This window comes from Periplaneta americana, chromosome 13 (assembly GCF_040183065.1).
Source record: "Periplaneta americana isolate PAMFEO1 chromosome 13, P.americana_PAMFEO1_priV1, whole genome shotgun sequence".
In the NCBI taxonomy this organism is placed as follows: Eukaryota; Metazoa; Arthropoda; class Insecta; order Blattodea; family Blattidae; genus Periplaneta; species Periplaneta americana.
In genome coordinates, this window is record NC_091129.1 from 154,549,514 (window position 1) to 154,574,463 (window position 24,950).

Below are 24,950 nucleotides of genomic sequence, written 5' to 3' on the forward strand. Positions count from 1 at the left end.
AACCAAGAAATAGGAGTAGCAAAAATGGCTGTCTATGACCTTCACTTGTTTTACAAACCTGTGTGCTCATTAATGTTAGAGATCAATCAGACATCCTGCATTCAAGGGAAATGTCCATGTACGGTATCTTCCAATTTATTCACAGGATGCCATGTCCCATGTTTGAAACTTGATGCTCAGTGATTTAAATTGTCATAAACTGGATATTGGTAGGAAATGAGCACGAATATTGCCAAATTAGCAAGTTATTTATACCAACTTTAAAAGCATCTATAAAATATGTTTTTTTAATTACTTCGAAATGGGCAGACCAACTGTTTACTTGATTTAAATTAAGGCAGGGTTTTTAATTTTAATATTTTCTTTACTGTCTTGCAGAAAAACTTTTTCAGTCATCTTAAAATGAATAAGAAGATGTAGAAAAAGATGTGCAGCAACGACAAATCTAGGCCTGTATGTTACATTTGGTTCAGCAAATGAATGAATAAAATACAAATAAATGTAGAAAACGAAAATTCGTTTATTAAAAATTGACTGAAAATAATATTCAATCAATTACCTACTTAAATTTTGTTATTTACACATCAAGGAATGTTTATATGTTTCTGTCCCTTATTATGTTATGGTGTAAGCAGTGGCGGTTCCTCGGGGGAGGGAAGGGAGGAACGTCCTCCTCACATTTTTTTCTTTTGAAAGTAAATACCAAATAAAATATGTGCCTTGAAATTCGAGGAAGATTCGATAATTTTTAAGTTCACAGCTATAAGAAAAACTCGGTTGATCGAGTTTTAAACGACGCGTGCTCATGTGCTATAGAAAACTGTGAGAAAGATGCGAGATTGTCTGTGTAGAGGAAAGGCACTCCATTCCTCCTCTACTGCAGTTAACACACATAGACACTAGCGGCCAGAGAAAGAAGCAGAATTTTAAAGCAAGTAAATTAATGGAGAGGGAGGAGATCCTCCTCTGAATCAGTCATGGGAGGGAAATAGAAACCGACTGGTCGTGCAGCAAGCTCGCTACCGCTGCCACCTAACGATGTTGCATTCAACCGGACTGTAACACATCTAGGAGGAGACACAACAAAAACAGTTTTAACGCAACGCTATGAAAGACACCATGTAAATTTTTTTTAATTATAAATCAAAAATATTATTCATTGCACTTTATATAGGCTACTATTCATGGTTTGAAACTTTCAAGGATATTTGAAAGTTAAAGTCGGGTTTATGTAAAACAAAGAGGAAGTAGTTGGCCCCTGAAATTCACTTCTATTCATTGTTTACTAGACAGGGCAACAGCCAAGTTGTCAGTTTTGTACAAATATATTTGAAACTGAAAGTAGGTACTCCAAACTACATCATTTTTAACATGAAAAATTAATCAGCCACCGGCAACTTTGAACAATAATGGTAATATGACTTTACAAGAACTGACATTCTTCAAAAGTATGTGATACTGAACTTGTAAAATGTACATGTGGCAACACAGACCACGTGGGTGGGTGCAGTGTTCTCGCTTTCCTCAGATTATTTCCCATTCCCATTCCCATTCCCGTAAAACGGTTCCGGTTACGAGTTAGTAGCTGGTCTCTTCCAACACGTGTGATGCTGTAGTGTGCTCGAAAAATGCTACGAGGTTGTGAATTTCCTTGTAATTGTTAATTTGCGCAATTATTCAACAATGAATGGAAGTGAAATCATAATATATTTTGGACAATTTAGGAAACTCCGTTTACAAGAACAGATTATTGCTATACAGAAGGGAAGGCCAACTCCAACACTACCTGGTCTTACATGTATGCATGTAGGCTAATTTGTAGCATGTATTATTCAAGAAGGTGTCATTTAGTGCTGTTAATTTCTTTCCTCCTCTTAAGAAATATGCAGGAGCCGCCATTGGGTGTAAGGTAATTGGCAACCTATGACTGGGTCAACTTTCGGCATGCAGTCTTACTGTAATAAATTACACATCAGTGTTATTTTACGAGTCTAAAAAACAAAAAAAATCAAATATTACTCTGAAGTAGCAACAATATTCTGTTCAAAGTTTAATACATACTGAGGCCCTCCGAAGAAGAGGTCAAAGTCTCTGAATTCTATCCGAATTCTCTGGCCTGTAAGGCCCAGGAACAGGTAACTACAGCTCAGATCCTTTGGATATGCGCCTGGGTATGTTGGCGAGAGAATCATACCCTGCTTCTTGCTGGCTGCATGGACTGTGAAACTGCAGGGTGTGTTCGGCACTGGGGTTCCAATCTCATAACTCGCTGTAACAAGATTTAAAATTATACACACATTAACTACAAAACTGAATAAAATACAGCTACTTAACTACAGGGTGATCCGTTTGGGTATGGATAAAATAAAAACACCATAAAACATTTACTACTGAACTCTATTTGTTGAAACTTTGTGCATACAACACTGAATGATGAGAGATTCCTCAGAGCTCAACATGACCCCCATTGCGCACCCTGCACAACTCATAATGGTGAAGCAATTCAGCCCATGTCCGTCGTAACCTAAAAGGGGTGATTTGTTGAAAAGCTTGAGTAATTTTTACTCTCAGATCATCAATTTTTTTACATTTTAGTCGGTTATTTTACGACGCTTTGTCAACATTTAAGGTTATTTAACGTCTGAATGAGATGAAGGTGATAATGCCGGTGAAACGAGTCCGGGGTCCAGCACCGAAAGTTACCCAGCATTTGCTCATATTGGGTTAAGGGAAAACCCCAGAAAAAACCTCAACCAAGTAACTTGCCCCAACCGGGAATCGAACCCGGGCCATCTGGTTTCGCGGCTAGACATGCTAACCGTTACTCCACAGGTGTGGACCTCAGATCATCAATGTTCCTGGGTTTGTGTGATTAGACAATGTCTTTAACAAAACCCCACACGAAGAAGTCAGGAGGAGTTAGATCTGGGGAGTTTGGGGACCAAGCCAAGAGATAGCTGCTTCTCGTACTGGGATTCGTCTGCGACCTCCTGCATGTTTTTTTAACACAGAACCTGTTTTTACAAATGTTCGATACCGCAACATTATAGAATCGTATTTAGGTACATTATGCACACCATACTCACGTCGAAATTCCCTCTGAACTCTTTTAAAACACTCAAATTTAGCATACCAAAGAATACATTGTGCCCACTGTTGATTTGTACAGTAGTGGCCATTTTAATCATCTATGATTTTCATTTGTCTTTTCGGATTATGCATTGTTGACTGTCATATATGAAAACTTCCATCTTTTAATCATAATAGCTTTATAATAATAAATTAATATTATCCATACCCAAACGGATCAGACTGTATAGTCAAAATGTGTGGATAGAAAACGTCGATAACCAACATGAAGTTCCTTCTTAGAAAATGAAGAAAACAAACTCCTTTTAACAATATAAAAGAATGACTGAAGTTATAGATAAGAAAGTATGTTAATTGTATAAATCTTCTATTTGAAGATAACATTAAATATCTATCACGAAACTGCTCGAACTTGTGTGTATATTTGAGATATATAGTTTTTCAATTCATGTCTTATGAGAATTATATTTGAATGGTTCAGAGCCATAGTGGGCCAAGCGCCATTTATTAAAAACGAAGAAAGCAAGGGTTAAAGTTAAGTGAATACCATAGTTTGACATATCATTTAGTTTTAATGTGTATACGTTATATTACTTGTCCCGCACCGTGGCATCGTGGTCTAAGGCATCCTGTCTAGGGCTCGCCCTATGGAATGCGCACTGGTTCAAGTCCTCATGGGGGAAGAAATTTTCTCATGAAATTTCGGCCAGTGTATGGGACCGATGCCCACCCAGCATCGTGATGCACTTGGGGAGCTATGATAGGTAGTGAAATCCGGTTGCAAATTCCAGCTATAACGGATGGGAGGATCATCGTGCTAACCACACGATACCTCCATTCTGGTTGGATGATCGTCCACCTCTGCTTCGGCATGTGGGCGTGGGGCCAGCAGCTGGCCGGTCGGTCTAGGCCTTCACGGGCTGTAGCACCACGGATTATTATTATTATTATTATTATTATTATTATTATTATTATTATTATTACTTTATATTACTTGCTATATGTTTCCATTGAATTATGGTAATAACTTCATTTTAACCATTGTTTTCTACGGTTTTAGTAAATGGCACTTGGCCCACTATTGTTCTGAACCCTTCATTTATAACTACAATCAAACCTCTATACAATGAAGATCGATACACTGGTAACGATAAACCCACATTAAACGATATTTTTCTATGATCCTGGTAAATTTCCTATATAAATAATGTTAAATATACCACACTATAGCGATGAAACAATTTTTAGAAACACCCTGTTACAACGATATATATTTTTAACTTCAAGATTTTTCGTAAATCGGCACCTTAATCTTGCAGACAGTAGCAGGTAAAAGGTTCTTGACCCGAGAGTGCAAATTTCTACTAAGGGATAGACATGTAACCAGTTTTCCTAGTTATTTTCCAGTGTACAGGTGACGAGGTGGGAGTAAGTAGATGTGCGATGGCTTCTGCTAAACAGAAATCAATAAGTTTGGAAACTAAAATGGCTGCATTTAAAGATTTGGATGAAGAAATGAAACAGACAAAAAAAAAAATATGAATTTTCACAATCTACATTGACTACTGTCATCCTCTGAGGAATTTAGTGCTGAGAGGAATGCGGTTCCGACTAGTGTAGCGCGGTACTGGAGTGGGAGGGGACAGTGACAGCAGCAGTCTGGAAGGAAGTACAGTCATACTGAAAACATTCGCCCAGTTTACGAGAGTAGTATGCCTATTAGTTTTCTAACGAATTTTTGGCGAAATATACAACTGTTCGTACTTACATGTTCAGAGAAGGAAAGTATTGTAGAAAATTTTATTTATTTATTTATTTATTTAATTTATTTATTATTTATTTATTTACTTATTTATTTATTTATTCTGGTGAAGTTAAAGCCATCACACCTCCAGAAATACAAGTACAATAAAATAAATAAAAAGAAAAATCATAATAAAACTACATAATATAAATGAAAAGAAGAATCATACTACAAAATTTAGTACCTAATTAGTAGAACTGAATTAAATTTGTAAAGTAGTCAATTGAAATATACTGTACTGCTGAACTCACTTGAGAAGTAGAAACTACTTGATTTGTATTTTAAGATATCATCAACAAATGATTTTCGCATGACATTATAGGTATCTGTTTTTCACGATACCAATCACACATATTCTGAAATTCCAATAGAATAAAATCAAAAACTTTTCCACAGTATGTTTCCTTAAAAATGACTTGTAACAGTGAAATATTTAATATGAGTAATTCATATAATATTTTTTTCATTTATTTATTTTTTTAAATTGGGTTATTTTACGACGCTGTATCAACATCTAGGTTATTTAGCGTCTGAATGATATGAAGGTGATAATGCCGGTGAAATGAGTCCGGGGTCCAGCACCGAAAGTTACCCAGCATTTGCTCGTATTGGGTTGAGGGAAAACCCCGGAAAAAACCTCAACCAGGTAACTTGCCCCGACCGGGAATCGAACCCGGGCCACCTGGTTTCGCAGCCAGACGCGCTGACCGTTACTCCACAGGTGTGGATTATATAATATTAACATAGCTAACATCAGAGAGATATTTGAGCAAAATTGCAACAATATATATTGGTCTTCGGCCGGGTTGGCCTATAGGGCTAGGTAAACAATATGTAAATGAAATATTCACACTACTACTATAAACTGAAGACTGCATATTTTTGGACGATTAATACTTCCCACTCCGCTCGGCTCGGCTTGGCTGTAGCAACAAAAGAATCTACCTGCAACCCCCCGCACCGATGGCAAGAATACCTCAGGTCCCAGCGCTAAACTTGTCGGAGGAAGACAGTACTTTTCTTAAAAAAAAAGGAAAGAAACTGAGAAAAGTGTTACAAGCACCAAATTTGATCCAGCATGGAAACGACTTCATGAAGTTTGTGATAAAAAAATTAAATTTTGAACCTTATTCCTTGCAGCCCTTCATACTTACAGTCATTGATGAACGCATATCTCCCACTAAAGAGTTCAGGATGGCTGGCGTTCTTGTCAGTATAAAATCCAAGTGCGAGAGCCCGATAGAGTGAGATCCGACGCCGTGGTGGAATTGGGCCACAGTAGCGCCCACCAAATGGTGAGTTGATGAGTTCTGATGTGTCTGGTTGCTGCACCTCTGAGTACACATCCATATACTCGTGGATACACCTAAAGTAAACGAACACTAGTCAAAGACTGCATATTTTATTCGGGCTAACAACAGTCTCATCTGGTACCGTAGTCAATAAGTTTTATTTTATTCTCATTACATGCATGGTTGTCTCCAGGCACTTCTCTTTATAAGAAAGAAGCTGATGTAAGGACCTGCAAGCTTACAGCTATTTTCTGATCAAGTTATATCTGAAAAATTTTAACTCTGTGCTCTTTATGGGTACAAATTAATTCTTCATTATAATCTCTGGACTGAATAACATTCAAGATTATTCTAATGTAATTAAAAGTATTTAAAAAGTTAATTTAAAACTCACGACACCTACTTTCGTAAGAAAATACAATAATTATACATTCAACACTTCAGAATTTTGTGATTTTCTTAAGATTTCGACATTCACATCCATCCAAGAATTGTAAACAGTTAATACTCACCACTAAGATTATAATTTTAACGATGAATTTTCTAAGTACCAGTAACTGAAAACATTTCTCTAGCATCAAACAAAGTTTTAGACATCTAAACGCAATATAGCATATACTAGTGTTGCACTGATTTCAAAGTTTGTATTTTACTAATAAAATGCATTTCCATTTAATTAAGTATTTTAAAACTTGTTAAGTTATTTAATGTCCATAATTATTTAAACCGAAAAATACTATTCAGGCTAAAGTTAAAATATTCTAGAATTTAGCCCACTGTATACTCTATTTTTTTTCATGGAGTGCAGTTTCATAGAAAGGACTTTGCCGACAGACCTTCTACTGCCCACTACTAATTGGTTGTCATAAATAAATATCTTCCTTACAGTGACGGAAATCTTGTCTTCTCCTGTCAGTAACCAATCAAACCCTTGTTCAGAAGAATAGACAGGCTCTCGTCAAATCCACGTGGAGGCAGAGTTGCTGCATCTTTTCCGAATTCCAAGAATCCCGTCAGTGTCATTTCAGGGTCACCAGGATTGTGGCAACTGTGCAATGTTGGGACGAGGGGACAGGATGAAATTGTCAGAGGTGTTTGTGTAGGAAGTCATAAATCTGTAAGGGATGTTCAAAGGAGCCATCGAACTGCACTCCTTGAAATAAAATAAGGTATACCACATGTGATACGATAATTTATGACAATAGAAATGTTACTAAATATATCAAGTTTTATTTCACTACTTTTATATATTGGTACGAATACATAATATTCAGTTTCCCAAGCTCTTCACTGTTCAAATTACCTGAGTCTGTCAGCAAGTAAGGTTTAGTAACTGGTTTTAATAAATGTTATATCTATATTAAAAGTAGGAATCCAAAATATTATAACATATCAGGTTAATTCCTAATTATGAAGAAAATTAATAGTTGTTTAATGCCAAATAGTTGACAATGAAGTGATCAGTTCTTTTGCACTCAAATATTTAACACAGGTGGTTTCTTGGTTATTAAAGTGGGCAAGCAGTAAAGCGATCCTGATTCTCTTCTTCTTCTTCTTCTTCTTCTTTAATTGTGCCACTGTCGCAGTGTTAGAGGATTGCTTCAGACCCACTTCTTGTAATTGTCCCTATCTCTGGCTAGGCTGTGGAGTTGACACAATGTTTTCTCCCGGCTTGCTGCAACCTGCTTCATCACCTCCTCCCATGTGGTCATTTCATATAATTTTATATTAATGGGATTGAGTTGGCCTGGGTAACACAGTCAGTAGAGTGCTGGCTTTCTGTGTCCGAGGTTGTGAGTACCATTCTGGCCCAGGTCGATTGCATTTAAGAATGCTTAAATGCGTCAGGCTCATGTCAGTAGATTTACTGGCATGTAAAAACTCCTGCGGGACAAAATTCCGGCACTCTGGCAACGCTGATACAACCATGGCAGTTGCGAGCGTCGTTAAATAAAACATAATTTGTAATTTGGGATTACTTATGACTTGCAGGTGCTTAACCACGCAATAGAGTTCTGTATTCAGTCTTAAACTGCTACAGTTGATTTTCTGCTATATTATATATTATAACTGGTGTGTAGCAAAAATGAGATCCATAAGATCAGTTGCTGGAGTATCACTATTAAAAAAACCACAGGTATTAGAAAATATATGCAGGGTGGTCCAAATAATAATAATAAAAAAAAGGTAACCGGAATTATTTTGTTGAACACATAGTTGTAGATATTGGAGAGCACCCATATCCACTACAGGTACTTTAAGAACTGAAAGAAGCTGACTTCCAAACACTCACGTGTTATCATGCACGTGTTCTGGCCAATGTTTATGAATATTCTGATTATGTCTGATCAAACGAATGTCATGTGCAACACTCTCAGTGAACATGCCAATAAGCAAAATTTTAATGCTTTTTGAATCTTGTGTACACTACTTTTAACACTTGAATATAATTAATTGATTAACTAGCGGACTTACTCGTGTTAATTATGTAAGATTTGTACGGCTTACAGCTGTTTCAGTGCTTCACGCACCATCCTCAGAGCCTACTAGATCTCGGCGTCATCTCTAACTTCTCTGCCTGTTATGTGCGTGTGTTTGATTGTTGAAAGGTGTTGAAGAGTGGAGTCAAATAGTGTGTGTGTACTGAAATTGATCTGTGTGTTGAGAATTTGATCGGGGTGTGTTTTAGTGTGTTTGTATATTTCGTATTGTTCTAGTGTGTTGAGTTTTTGGTTCTTGGGTTGTATGTGAACCAAAAACTCAACACACTATACTAGAAGCCAGGTTATGAACCGACTAAACCGGAAGCAACGTTCTGTTGGTCTCTTTCTGAGCTCTGTTGCACATAGTGGGGCGAGATTCAAAGCATGTTCAGCGTTTGTCACCGATATGTTTAAAATAACTACTGTATATAGTTCTCGATAACACTATCAACAATATTAGTAATTAAAATTACTGTTTTAAGAAAGCACGAGCTAATGACGCTGGTACGAAATGCGACTCATAATGCACGTGGTATACTGCAAATGAACTGGCTACACTGTCTCCGTGATTCCGTTGCCAGATTTTCGTTAGCAGACGACATTTTCACGCGAGGTCCAATGAAAAGCTCCGTTCTCGTTCTCTCCTCCTACCCCGCTATACTCAACGTGTCATCACTGCACAGGCTACCCCTCTAACCCACACTTTCCTCTCGCCCATCCAACTACTTCCTGTTTCGTCGGTTCATAACCTGGCTTTTAGTATAGAACAATACGAAATATTATTATTATTTTTTTTTTAATCCAATGCCATCAGGTTGTCTTTTCGACATTTCTGGTCTTCTCTCCTGGCTGTGGCTTAGTTGTAACTCACTTCTGAGGTTGGGATGCCTGGAAGGTTACATTACCCCGATGATGTGATAGGATGATTATGATAATGTGGTGCCAGGAGAGGTCTTAAATCTAAACTTAACCTAAATTCCAGACCATGGACGAACACAGGAATAATCACCTTTAAGGAAAAATTCCTGTGTTCTCACCGGGAATCGAACCCGGGACCTCATGAACTATAGCCAGAAGCTCTGACCACTAGACCATGAGGCTGGTCCACAATACGAAATATACAAACACACAGATTAATTTCAGTACACACACACTATTTGACTCCACTCTTCAACACCTTTCAACAATCAAACACACCCACATAACAGGCAGAGAAGTTCGAGATGACGCCGAGATCTAGTAGGCTCTGAGGATGGTGCATGAAGCACTGAAACAGCTGTAAGCCGCACAAATCTTACATAATTAACACGAGTAAGTCCGCTAGTTAATCAATTAATAAAATTTTAATTTCTTCGACTAGGAAAAACTGGATGGCTGTGAACAGAGACCATTACATTCGGAGAAAATAGCAGTATGGGCTGCTGTGTCTTGTCGTAGCAGCACTGGTCTACATTTCATTGTGATGAAAATGGAAACAGAACTAATGTCATGTGTACAGAGAACAAGTTATAGAATGTTTTCAGGGGCATTTGAAAACTTCTGTGAGCTAAACAACCTTTTTATGGACAAGTGTTTCAATAAGATGGGGTGACCGCCCATACTGATCATGGAAATGGTCAGTTAATTTCTAGACACTCCTAGACGCTCAGACTTTTCATATCCTGGACGAAGTCCTGATTTGTCTTTTGCGATGCGTTTTTTGTAGGGGATATTGAAAGGAGAATACTTCACATTCATTCCACGTAGTGTAGACGATCTTCTTGAAAACACTGAAACAGTTGTGCACAATATAACAAGGCAACAGTGTGATTATGTGATTAAATAATATAAATATACTAGAGGAGAAAATAATTACTAATGTTAATCATCTTAAAGGTATTATTTGTGAAACAGAAAAATATTATACATCTTGATTACATAACTTTTAACACAATATTACTTCAGAATATATACTGGTGCCAGTATTATATTTCTTTCACGTGTTAAAATTAGGTTACCTTGTTGAGTAGCCTACAACAGGTTGAAACTAGTCATCAAGGTAACATAATTTTAACACGTGAAAGAAATATAGTATATATACTCCGAAGAAAAATATTCTTGTAAATAATTTTATCTTGACAAAATAATGTTATTATTTAACTAATTTTTCTCTTCAGAAGTAATAGCTTTACTATAATTTGGTTTAAGAGATCATTACTCTCTTTCAGTCATCTCATGATTCATTTATTTTTAGTACGGTCACTAAGATGATAGAGCATATGGAACACATCACACACAATGCTGGAAGACATGTAGATAGGGTTGCCAGATTCTCTCATCAGGAATCCAGGACAGGTGATGAAGCTACGGTAATTATACGGGGCCTAAACTTTTAATTTTGTTACAGTTTTCCTAGATTATGAAATTTTCTTTGAATTATTCATAAAGTCTGGAAAAATAATGTCATATTACAGCTTGATCTATACAGGAAAAATGCATGATACAGTGTTTAAATCCTATCAGTAATAAATCAACTTCCAAAGAGAGTAAAGTATAAAGATACTGTATAATGCCCTACTATAGTATTATCGTTTTTATTTCAATACAACTCGATAAGGTTCACCACTGTGGAGAACTGGTTAGCATGCCTGATCATGAAATGAGTAGACCCAGGTAATTAAAAAAAAAAGAAAATGACTACCGGTATATATTTAAACGAGCTTTTTTTTTTTTTTTTGCTTGTTTTTAGATACTACATACATTCCCTAAAGGCTTCCCATATATTAGTTAACACCCTGTATAACACAGGTTGTAGATAGCAATGCACTGTCCAATTGAACGTTTTGTATGTACAATAACACACCATAAAAATAAAAAACAAACATGTTTATATCCCGAAATAAACCATTTTCGGTATGACTTAAGTACGACTTATAATGAAGATCTTTATATTCTGTTAAACTATTGTCTCATCAGATATGAACATATCCAATTACCATGAAATTGAATACTAGTACATGTTACAATGCTACAGATTAACTTCAATTATAATGTTTTGTAATATCGTACCTTTTTATATCTAATACAACACTTTGTAAGTGCAACACTAGTAGTTTATATACAAAAGATTCTCGAAGCTCTTATGGTGAAAAGTGTAATACAGTTAAGTTTTAAGATTGATTTTTGAGAGGTAAAACATATTACAATCATGTAAAATTCACATTCAATTCAGATAGGAAAATTATATTTACCGGTACCAGTTCTATACGGTACTGTCAACTAATGCAACCTGAAGTTCTGTTATAAATATTGTAAAAATATCATATGAAGAAGCAGAGCTTATATTCTGTGTTATAAAAGTGTGAGAAAAGTAAAATTTTGTATATCGTGAAGGTTAAACAATTGTTTTCCCTTAACTTAGAAATAAGAGACTAACTGATCAACAATATTATCAATACATTAATTGCATAAGCATAATTCTATACATTAGCACTTGTAAAAGTGCTTTCCTTGATGGAGCTTATTTTAGGCAACTTACATACTTCACAAATTGTTCTTATAAACACTGTGATGCTTTACGGAAGAAATAAAAAAAAATGAATTCTTGAACGTAAGACGACGGATAAGGACTAAAAAATGAGCACATTTGTTAGAAGAGTCTATCAGGGGACATTACACAAGTTATTAATAAAAGTCTAGGCTTTCTATCAATGTACAAAGCCAAAGTTAACAAATAACGTAAGGAAAATGTTAACTTCAAACATACATATAACTAATTAAAGCTGATATTGATAGCTGGAAATGATGTTTCTTTTAATCAGAAACATACAGGTACATCATAGAAACAATGTTAACAACAAAAGCATAATGCTTAGCATATATTTCACCGTTTATGTTGAAAAAAATTTCAGTCTTTCATTATCCAGCACAAAGGTATTCAACTATTTTACAATATATTTTTAAATAATGATAAGATTTAAATATTAACTTAATGTTATTGTTATTATTATAGACATTTTATTCATTTTCTAGCAAGTGCTTTTAATTTTAATTATCATACCGAACTTTGAGGTAAGAAACAGAGTTTCCTTACTTGCATGAAGTTCATTTTCCTGTAATGAATACAAAACAACATATACTTACTTAAGCAGGTAGTACCTCCGAGCTTAACATGTACGTACGGTATGTAAATCTTAATAATTTTAACAACTTTGACCAAACTAGATCCATCCAGCTTTCTCCTGCCAACAGATACATAATTGGAGATTTTCTTTTCAATCATTTATACATGTCAATTTTTAAGATTCTTTATTCGTATACACATAATAATAACTTTTCAACAACAAGTCTGGGCCATAGCCGAAATTCTTACATAGATAAGTTACTTCCAGTACGGCCATGATTCTTAACCTTTCTAGTCCTTGAGGGATTCATCAGTAAATCTCTTCAAGTTGGGTTTATTATTTATAGTTTATCTGGCCAGCAAAAACAATAGAAATAAGAAACGAAAAAATAACTGCACGTTTGATTCATTCCTTCTGTTGAAATATATGGTAGACACGTGATGACTACATTTCACACTACACAAACACATGCATATGTATATATAACGTATTAAATATCACGAATTGAAACTGAAATATCAGGGTCATGTCATGTAATAGAGCACTTACAAACATATAGACCTGTTGCAAATAATTTTAACTTATTAAATAATAAAGTATTATATAAATACTGCAATTGCAAATGCAGAACATTTTAAAAGCTTATAAAACCAGATTACATATATTTCACAGACTTGTACTTTCCTGATTATGTTACACTTTTGTAATTTGAGAACTAGGAATGCAAAATTTTAGTCAACATCAAAGTTATGGCGAACTGTACATCTGTGTACAATACGACTAATTTTACTCCACGACTTTACACCATTGTTTTGTACATGAAATAACTGAAGACAACAATGTGGCACTCGTTATTCATGTTTGAACAAGGTAAGATAATTTTGATAGCTAATAACTTGAAGATAATAGACAATAGGCCTAATACAAGCCCTATAAGCTGGATCACACCGGAATAATAAAGACAGATCAATTGGTGCAGAACTCAGAATAAAATTGAATATGAGTCTTTTTTTTTTTTTTTAATTTACACTTCTATTTATTAGGTACAAAAGTTTGTAGTCAGATGTTTCTTGGTAATATTGTGCCATTTATTGGACAAATAAGCAATGCGAATTATAAAAATGGTTCCCAACCTCAGGTTCCAATCTAAATCATAGCCACGTGATATAGAATCATGACAGAATATTATGGAAAACTAAAAGCAATTCCGAAGATGACCGAAAATAGGTCGAAACAAGTTAACAAGGTACGTTAAAATTTAACACAAGAAAGTTCTTATCATACATATTCCTAAAAATTTGTAGGTATCTAGCTTTAAACACTAAAAGAGCAAATGTAATTATTTAATCTAATATTATTTTGAAGTTAATTGTACCGATAGGTCTACTAATGTAAAAATTGTATTACTTCATTCAGCTGAGGTAGACATCTTTATTATATTTTAACGTTTTATGAAATTTTATTTTATGAATAAGTTCAATGTTAGTAGGTACCTACATACTCGAATGGTATTTGTTTAAATAAATAAAACATACTTACTTTTCAGTTATACTTATTTTTCATATCATGATTTGAGGTCAAGTTCAATATGTTATATATTAATTTTAGCATAATTTTTGTATTGCTATATCAGTAATACAACAAGTCTGTTTAAAATAAATAACACGTGTACTAACTATTTCATTCACTCAATTTTTGACATAGTTCTGTACATTACATGTGTTCAGTGTTATAAAATTTTTATTTAGATGCAACATTTGTTGAATCAGCACATATATGGAGTCAAATATGTGTGCAAAGATGTTACTGGCATGTATTTGATACTCTTACAAAAATACTTGATTTTTAATAGTAACATTACTCATAATTTTTTTAACACAGTACCGGTACAGTATTACATAGTACCGGTACTTAAAAAGATATTATCAGTTCATTTGCAGTTAACTATGACTGGATGATTTTGTTTTCATGTAAAGTAGTGGTTGAAACTTACTGAAATATAAAATATTTTCTGTAAATCAAGTCCTTATATTTTTTATATTTTATTCCTATTTTTAACTCCTTGAAAGGTAAGAAATTACGAATAACATGAGTGGGTATCTTTTTTTTTTTTTATTTGTAAAAGTTTCCTTGCATGGTTTATTAAATTCTGTTCAATGAAATACAATATTAATAGGATTCACTTGGTCTTACTCTAAACAAATAATATATATTTTGATGTACCGAAGTACATATGATATTTCCATGCAGATATTCTGCGTCATCATATGATGAAAGAGTAATGGAACGGAGAAAAATTCTCTCCGGCGCCGGGATTTGAACCCGGAGAGAATTTTTCTCCGTTCCATTACTCTTTCATCATATGATGACGCAGAATATCTGCATGGAAATATCATATGTACTTCGGTACATCAAAATATATATGATATGCGTAATAAATCACTTTGTGATTTAAGACGGCGCCTATACCGTCGGATCCCGGCCAACCAGTCACTCATTCGAGTGCACCTCAACACATGTATGGACTTCGGTCCTGCGTTCATAGACATCTATGACGTAGTGCAGAGGGCGGCCACTAGAGGGAACCCAAGAGATGGAGCTTAATCTGAGACGATTCTAACCGGCGTCAGGATTGTATCCGGCGTGGCTTAGTGGATAAAGCATCAGCACGTAGAGCTGAAAACCCGGGTTCAAATCCCGGCGCCGGAGAGAATTTTTCTCCGTTCCATTACTCTTTCATCTAAACAAATAAATTTAGGTAAGAAGTGCAATATAATTTTACATTTTACATTTCTTCAGTCTTACCTTTATGACATTGATTAAAAATAATTTTTATTCTTCAGTTATATTTAAATATACTTTTTTCCATTTAGGTCTGCACATTCTTAGGTATTAAAATTAATACATAAAATGTTATTAAAGTAGGTCTATATATTATTGGATAAAGACCAAACATGACAGCTGAAGTATGAACAAGTTTTACAAAGAAGCAAAGTATAACATAATCTGGCAAGTATAAAATCCTCGATATATGTCCTGGCCTTTAAAATCATTCAGCGAGCATATTTATTTATATAGCTGTATTTAAACATATTAGTAACTGTATATTTTTATTGTGGTACACCCAAAAGTTTATATAATAGAATTACAAATAATTATTTTACTAATTGGCTCCATAAGTAATATTGATATTTGAATAAAATGCAAATGGCGATCATCACACTAAATGTACCAGCTTTGCCTTCTAGATCCACCTCATGAACATTAGCATTTTAAAATAGAACAAATGATACAGCACAATAACATTATTAACTTGTCAATTGCTGCTACACAAGAAGACTAAGAAGAGAAAGGGTAAGAGCAGTCATGCCAACATTTCCACAACAGATGATGTCTAAAACAGCAAGACACAAAGGGGATGCACACATACATTTGCAAAGCCACATATACTACTACATTAAAAATATATAATATACAGGATGGGGCTTGGGAACCAATGTTTTTTAAATGGCTTGTACTCGGTCATTATGAAAGGGAGAGACGTGCGGCATGTGACAGTCCATTCCGTGGCTCATAGCATTTCACCTGCAGTCGGCATCATGGAGCAGTGGACGCATGTTTGCGTATGATTGTTTTGTTAGGAATGGCGAGTCGGTGAGCTCGATACGGCGTGAGTTTTGCTACAGATTCAATATTAATCGCAATGATTCTGTTCCCGTGCGTGACACAATCTTATGTTGGGTTAAAAAATCTTAAAAAAAAAATAGGCGCAATACTGAAGAATAAATCGCCCGGCCCCCAACACAGAGTGTGTACTCCAGAAAATTTTCAGTCAGACAAGCGATACTGCGCAGCCCAGGCCGCTCTGCTCGAAGACATTCAGCTGCTCTTGGAATCAGTAATCGTACAGTAAGACGGATTTTGCATGGCGATTTACATTTACACCCATACAAGATAGGTGGTTTCAGCAAGATGGGGCCACGGCGCTTATCTCCAGATCGTCAATGGCAGTTCTTTGCCTCCTGTTTTCCAATTGTCTCATTTCGAGTTTTGGTGATGTTCCATGGCTCCCTCGGTCCCCTGACCTGTCCACGTGATTTTTTTCTATGTGAGTACCTAAAGGCACGTGTTTACGAGGATAAGCCCCGAATATTAGATGAATTAAAGGACACAGTACGTCAACACATCACCCAAATCAACAGAGATCCCCTGGAAAGAATAGAGGTGAATTTTCGTCAGTGCCTTAAACAATGCGTCAACACAGACGGACATCACATGCCAGATGTAATTTTCTGCTCATAATTATTGAAATGGTATGTTCTAACAAACGTTGTTCTAGGAATAAAATGTGTTGAAAACAAAAACTAACTGTTTTATGATTATTTTAAAAACATTTGGTTCCTATGCCCCACCCTGTATATGGTAGCTTGTTTTATGTATTAACTCTCACTATATACATAATCTGAACTTCTGGAACTACATAAACATTGATCCAACTGAAAGATGATAAAATGAAGTTATATGCATTTATAAGAAACTTGTTATTGCTTAACATCTGAATGTAGAAACTGAGAAAAGAAAAGTTACTCTTTTTTTTTTGCGTTGTATTCAGAGATATTGCTAAGAAGAGACCAAGAATTGTTAATAAAACAATAGCATTTGAAAGATGCTTCAAGTTAACTAATTCAAAATGTTAATTGAAATTATCGTTCTTACCAAAGCAGTTATGTCGCTGTAATATATAGACATTTTACTGACAGTAATTCTTTTTATGTAAAGGTCATGATTTGGGTACCGTTATCTTGCATGTATGAAAATCTAGTGCAAATACATATACATAGGTTGTTACACAATTCTATTGATAAATTTCTAATCAGGTTCCATGGATAAAACTTAATTTCCAAAGAAGCAGTGTCCTTGGTCTTTTGAAGGTGACACATTCTTTCTCATTACATGTTTTAAGCATTTGATCAAAATTCAGTATCTGGAACAACTGGATAATACCCACGGCAGAGCAATGTCGATAGTCGACGTTGCTCGCTGGCCACTAGTCACCGGGCCGTACCGAGCTGTGCCAAACAAAACACAATCGAAATGGTGGTAGTGAAATTCGCGACTATATTCTTAAATAAATCACTCTATTAGTCAAGTGTAAGATTTATGCAGTACAACGACGATGTTTAGAATGCACTAAAAGAAAATGTTTATGTAGTAAGATCTTAAAGTACGTTATGACAACGAAATAAAGGTGTGGTTCATGGAATATCATTTAAATAACGGAAAGTAAATTTCCTGTTAATGTTCACCAAAGCATTAAGTACATAATTGTGACCACGTTGCAGTTTTATTTGTAGTGAAAATACCTAGCCTTTTACGAAAAAAAAAACTTTTAGGGGCCATGAAATTATTCACCACTTTAATTATATTACCGTCTATCAATATTATGAAACAAATACTGTCATAAAGGCCATGACCGACTATAAACATCGATACTGAAGAGATAAATCCATTTGGCCGTGATGAAACAAAAGAAAATGCGAGAGAGATTTTAGTTCGAGATAAAATGGACACACAATTTTGATGACCATACTGTTAGTAACTGGAGAAAGGTGTGGTTCATGGAATATCATTTAAATAACGGAAAGTAAATTTCCTGTTAATGTTCACCAAAGCATTAAGTACATAATTGTGACCACGTTGCAGTTTTATTTGTAGTGAAAATACCTAGCCTTTTACGAAAAAAAAAACTTTTAGGGGCCATGAAATTATTCACCACTTTAATTATATTACCGTCTATCAATATTATGAAACAAATACTGTCATAAAGGCCATGACCGACTATAAACATCGATACTGAAGAGATAAATCCATTTGGCCGTGATGAAACAAAAGAAAATGCGAGAGAGATTTTAGTTCGAGATAAAATGGACACACAATTTTGATGACCATACTGTTAGTAACTGGAGATCGCTTGTAAGATCTGTCATAACCTTCTATGTAGAAATGTCGCCCAAACAAATTGGTGGTCCAGGGAAAAATCATTGCAATAGATGAGAACAACAGTGGTGCTATCTCTCAGTAATGTTCAGAACGAAGGAGGTAAAGAGAAAATTTCTCCTTCTAACGACACCACAGACCAAAATCATGTTCTTATGTTGACAACATTGTGTATGTAGTTAAATTTGGTGGTAAACGTAACGGCACGGTTCAAAGCTACTGTGGCAATTCTCCAGTATAGCGTTATTTTCTTGCATTGTTCAAAAACATACCTAAATGAAATACTTTAATTTGTACGCAATATGATGATGAATTTACGTTTTCTTGTTACATACACAGCACTCTCTATAATTCCAAAATTGAGATTTTTTATTTCATTTATAAATTATACATTTTAAGCAGACACATTGTTTTTGTTCCCTAGAAATTAACATAAAAAGCTACTTGTATACTGTATGATTTCTAATACTTTTATATTTATAAAACAAATCTGTCCCCTTTTCATCCGAATATGTTCTATAATAGTTCATCCATATGTAACAATGTTTTTAGAACCGAAAGAAAATTTCTCTGAACAGTAAGGCTCCCTCTATTCTGCCATATGTAAGGATAGAGACTGTACTTTGCTAGACGTAGGAGATACTCGAGTTTTAAAAGATGCACAATGAAAATTATAAACAATCCTGAATTTAGTAATCATTTGATCCGAAACTTAAGGGTTCTGGAAACATATTGTTCTACTCACTTTTGAGATCACTGCCATTTAAAATATAAACCTATTAATTACATACTAAAAATTATATTTCAAGACCAACATTACCAAACAAATTGACCCGGAGATACTGAATATGAACAAAATCCATCCAATATTTTGGAGAAATCACTGTAGCCTACACAAACATATAGACATACAACAGAAACCACTTTCTCTGTATCAGTAACACATTTCTGAGAAAATTTAGAAATAAATTTTATTGTTTACAGCACCATAATACCACAGTCACGAAGCTTGAGTTTATGAGGGTACTAGGAACAATAGACTGTGCAGGTAGAATTTCGCATTGTCTGTAATGAGGCATTAGTAGTGATCCTAGTGGTTAGCAACTATCTATGCAGTAGTGGCTGGTGGTCAAAATAATGAGTGTGCTACAATCTCTATATCGGCCTACTGTATACACTTATATGCATTTATCTTAATTTGAGACTCGCCTAGTGACGAAATATGAAGTCCATACGACATTCTTTCCTACTGCAGAACTTGTCAATTACCCTGGTGTTAAACTCCTCCATCTACTATCATACTCTTTTCTATTGACAGTATTGCAAGAGCAGTGAGGCGAGCCTGGGACACAGTGTTCCTTAAAAACGTTTTTATGCGTTTTAAGCAAGAAAAACATCTTTCTGGCTTAGTGTTGTAACCAAAATATTTAACAACTTCGTTATTTCACAGAATGGATCCTGTGAATTGTTGGAGGCCATGTACAGACGTGGACAAATTATTAACAAAATGGACGATTTTTATGATAATTCTGTTTGCAAAATTTAACTTTTCAATTTTTGACAATTTGGATATTTCCATCATTGCGGTAGACAGAAATATGCAAAAATGTCAACTGTAGTTTAAATTGAAGAGTCAAGTTTTGTAAAAATATATAATAAAAGTCTTCAATTTTGCTAATAATTTGTAAATTAGCAAAATTGTCAATGGCATTGAAGAGTCAAATTTTGTAAAAATATAAAACAAAAATCTTCAGTTTTGCTAATAATTTCGAAATATCCAAAATGTCAACTGTAGTACAAATTGAAGAATTGAATTTTGTAAAAAAATACAATAAAAACCTTCAGTTTTGCTAATAATTTGTAAATATGCAAAAATATCAAATGTAGTCCAAATTGAGGAGTTAAATTTTGAAAAATATACAATACAAATCTTCAATTTTTCTAATCATTTGGAAATACACAAAAATGTCAACTGTAGTCTAAATTGAAGAATCTTATTTTGTAAAAATATATAATAAAAATCTTAAATTTTGCTAATAATTTGTCCACGTCTGTATTGTAACAATTGAACAGCCATCTATATTCCGGAAGTCGGGTCTTCCGTATAGAACTCCAAGTTGTGTCTTTAACACTCTTTTGTTCAGTATAGTATAGCTGTTGACAGCAACTTCAAGTTCGCGTTCAGGAAAATTATGCGAAAAACTGTCAAAAAATTTGCTGTTTAACAATTTTGTTGCGTCTAGGTAGCTTAAAGACTGGAAATGATAAGTAGTTTCCTGAATTATACGGCCATATACTTCCTTAACTTCAATTTTCTGGGATTCCATTTTCCGTCGCTTGCTGACTGATTCAAGAGGAACCTCAAAAAGCTGGTAGATGGCAGCAGCAATCGGACACTTGAATTACCAAATACATTGTACATAGTTCCGAGTTCTTCCACAAACAATCATTCTTTCGTTACGCTTTACTTTTGCAATCTCCAAGCTGTGTTGTGCTGAAGCTGACTACAGCACTTCCCCGTGTAAAAATAGCCAATCAGAGCAGTGATTTCAGCTTCGCACATGCGCATTAAATGTCTACATTCTCATGTAGATTTTTAGTAGCACAATGAACCCCCTGAGGCACCAAAGAGCGAAGAGCGAAGACTAAACACTCTCTAACGCGTCATGAACATAACCACGGGAAATTGTCAAATGACAGATCAAATACTATGGTACTGCAAATACATTACTCGTATATGAGCAAAAAATTATCATTGTGCTGTAGCACTGTAGCACATAAGGACGGGCCGCCCCTGTATCTATGGATGCATATTTACTACATATTGAGCTTCGTGAATGTATATACTAGACTGTGATTAATACTCTCTTGTACTTAGAGCAATTACAATACAATTAATTACAAAATTCAACTGACAAATTTCTGAATCGTATTTTGCCATGGTGAAAGACGAAAATACGAGTGGAAAATTTTGAAAAATAAAAAGCAATTTAAATCTTATTCTTTTGGGATATTAAGTTGCGTCCTTTTGTGACATCACATCTAGTCTTCAGTAAAACAGGAATTGGGCACAGAAGGAAAGCATCGAAACAGGAGCTGAATGAGGGCATTACTGGCTAAAGAAATTATAAAAGGTACCGGTACCTATCTCTGATAATGCTACTCAATGAGAAATGGGGGATACTATAAATTTCAAGTAGCATACCTTCGGTAATATCATAGCACGTTTTACAGTTTGAATGTCTATAAAAAAAAACAGTAGCATCTAGTTACATTTTACGTGGAATTATTCAGAGAATGTCATTGAGCAAAAGCAACAAATTTCTAGTTTTACACTATGAAAAAAATAACTCCATCAACAAAATTAAATAGAACATTACAAATAGTCTCCCTGAGTTTTTCAGATGATTTGGTTTTTTATAGCACCCACAGAAAATGATTTGCAATACTCTGTACATAATTTGAATATATTCGGAAAGCAATATAATATGGAAATCAATACAAACAAGACAAAAGTGATGGCCTTTTGTGGAAAATGCCCTGTACCGAGCAAAATAGTTTTGGACAATGAAATTTTGGAAAGAGTAAGAGTTCACAATTTAGGTTATAATTTGTCATTTGAGAAAGAAGTAGATATAGCAAACAAAATTACAAAATTTACAAAAACCATGAGAATAATAACAGTATCATGAAACCATCAGTAGTACAATAGAACACAAGAATACGCCTCTATAAAACCCTTTCAAGGCCAATGTTAAGCTATGGCAGCGAAGCATGGACAAATAAGAAGGGATGAAAATAGGATAACAGCTAATGAGATGCAATTTATGAGATATACAGCAGGATATACAAAATTACCAGGCCAACTGGATGGACCATCTACAACAGATGTCATCGCACAAAATCCCAAGAGCTATGCTTAGTTATATCCCTCAAGGAAAGAGATCACTGAGACGTCCCAAGAAAAGCTCGAGGGATGAAGGGACAATTCTTCTTTGAACCATAACAGGCCACATGGCCGAATGCTTGGAGGGATGATGATGATGATGATGATGATGAGGAACCGGGTTTTTATGTAATTACATATTATATTCCTTTCAACCTAACCGTATATGAATAAGAAATCTTTGCGAATCTTGTAATTACCATTAATATATTAAAATTTGATACTACATATTTTTACATATTTACCCCACATTACATATTATGGCTTGGTATTACATAAATCTATATATTTAGGGGTTTTATTCATTTTTACTTCTCTGAAAGGAGGAAAAAAGAACTTCTGCTGGGGAAGTTCACAATTTGAAATACACAGATTTAAAAAAAGCCTTTTTACCTACCCAAGAAAGGATATATTTCAGGACGGAACATAACGTCCTTAGTTCCAGGAAGTAATAGAGGCACTCACCCCATACCGCCCACTGTAAATATGAATGACAAAAGGCAACCTTTCTCATATAACTACCTTGTATTGTAAAAATCCCTCAGAAAGTAGTGTTGTCTTCATACGCTGCAGTGGGATGAGGACGACATGATTTGTCTCGAACTATAATTGTTCTGCACACGTCTTAACAAGCCGTTCCCATGCAATTTGCAACCTTACCCACCCTCTTCCTAATTCTTCCTGGGAAAACCCGTGTCAAGTCTGACATGAGATTTTCAGGTTATTGCTTGACCTCTTTATTTTAAATTTAGTAGACCTATACGGAAATGGAATTTTCCGAGTAATTAGAAAGTATCGTTCTCGGCTGGAATAATCCTATCCTTCTGAATGAGACAGGAATGTCACTTTGCAAACAACAGTTTGTAAACGCCTATAGTTTGAGGTTTTAGTAGGTACCGTTACTTGTTTCTTACAGGGAGCAGCTAAAATGCATGTGCCCCACATCTCCGCTTATTTTCTCCTAATCCAGTAAAGCGAAACAGTGCTTGCAGTACTGTTGTCATTCATTTCACTCAGTTCTCTAGTTTTAGTACTTACAGTACCTATAAAGTGCGAGTTTATCTACTGCTTTTAACTAACTAAAATGGCCCCTGTATCTTCAACCCTAACGACAAAAATAAAATCATGGACTGCAATGGACGAAGCTTTCACTACATATGGAAAAATAGAAATGTGTCAAGTGTGCGGTAAAAAAGTCGGGTGCTGTATGAAATCACAACTGGAGAGTCTTACCTATCCTATACCTGCCAGATATTGATATTAAATATTTTCATGATTTTACATATTTTAGTACATATTCAGCTTATTTTTCTTACATAAATATATACATATTTCACACCTTGATATTACATAAAAATCCGGTCCCTAATGATGATGATGATGATGATGATGATGATGATGATAAGCATTTAATTAAAGTATAACCACAGCCTAACAAACAAGGCTAGCAATAACCAAGATTTACTAATGTACACTATAGTAAATTTTTATGAAACAAGCTCCAGTTGTAATCAATTTGCCTTTCCTCAAACATCAACCAAAACGTTTATACAGAACTGGTGACCGCTAGGTACACATATTTTAGCATGACGAGAGACAGGATTAAGACAATATTTTATACTACACATTTATATGTCAATTTTCACAAATGTTCATTCACTAGTAATAAGCACATTGGGTGTGGTAATAAACTTCTTCAGCATATTAAAACTACTAGCACCAATCACAGACCATGCACTACAAGCAACACACTGGACAACCTAACACCAAATGTGCAGAGCCAAAGGGAAATATGTTACTTTCTGTTGAGTACAGTGATGGACAAATAAACAGGAACGAAGGATGCGGAATATGTGACAGTTGTAAGGAATTATGTCATACATGATGACATAGGGAATCCCATATCCTAACAATAACATTCTTTCAGTTTAAATATAATGTAAAATATTTTAAAATGCGATCCAAGAGTTGGACAGGCTTGCAATATGCTTATATTATTGATATTTTCCTTTTCATCAAAACCGAGCGAAAAATTATGAGCCATTGTATATTACATCTTAATTATTATGAGCTATTAAATCACTGTTTTTTCCTACTATTCTTAATATTTTTCGCTGCACTCTCTGTTCATTAACCTTCGACACTTACCTGGTGTCTTTTCTGACCCCACACCATCTTTTATTGTTAATATCTACATACATAAACTCTGAAACTTTCCATTAATCTAGATGTGAT

General features: G+C 34.8%; 1 protein-coding gene across 8 annotated transcripts in view; it reads right to left on the reverse strand.

Moving 5' to 3' along the window:
• LOC138712568 (cubilin) overlaps positions 1-24,950 on the reverse strand; it is a 909,639-nt gene that overhangs the window by 69,543 nt on the left and 815,146 nt on the right. For all 8 annotated transcript variants that reach the window (XR_011335744.1, XR_011335745.1, XM_069844493.1 and 5 more), the window contains 2 exons: positions 6,049-6,260; positions 2,062-2,269 (listed from right to left, as the gene is read on the reverse strand). Coding sequence is in view for 6 of the 8 variants with exons in the window: in XM_069844493.1 (XP_069700594.1) it covers positions 2,062-2,269; positions 6,049-6,260 (420 nt within the window). In the remaining 2 variants the exon portion in view is untranslated. The remainder of the gene's footprint in view (positions 1-2,061; positions 2,270-6,048; positions 6,261-24,950) is intronic.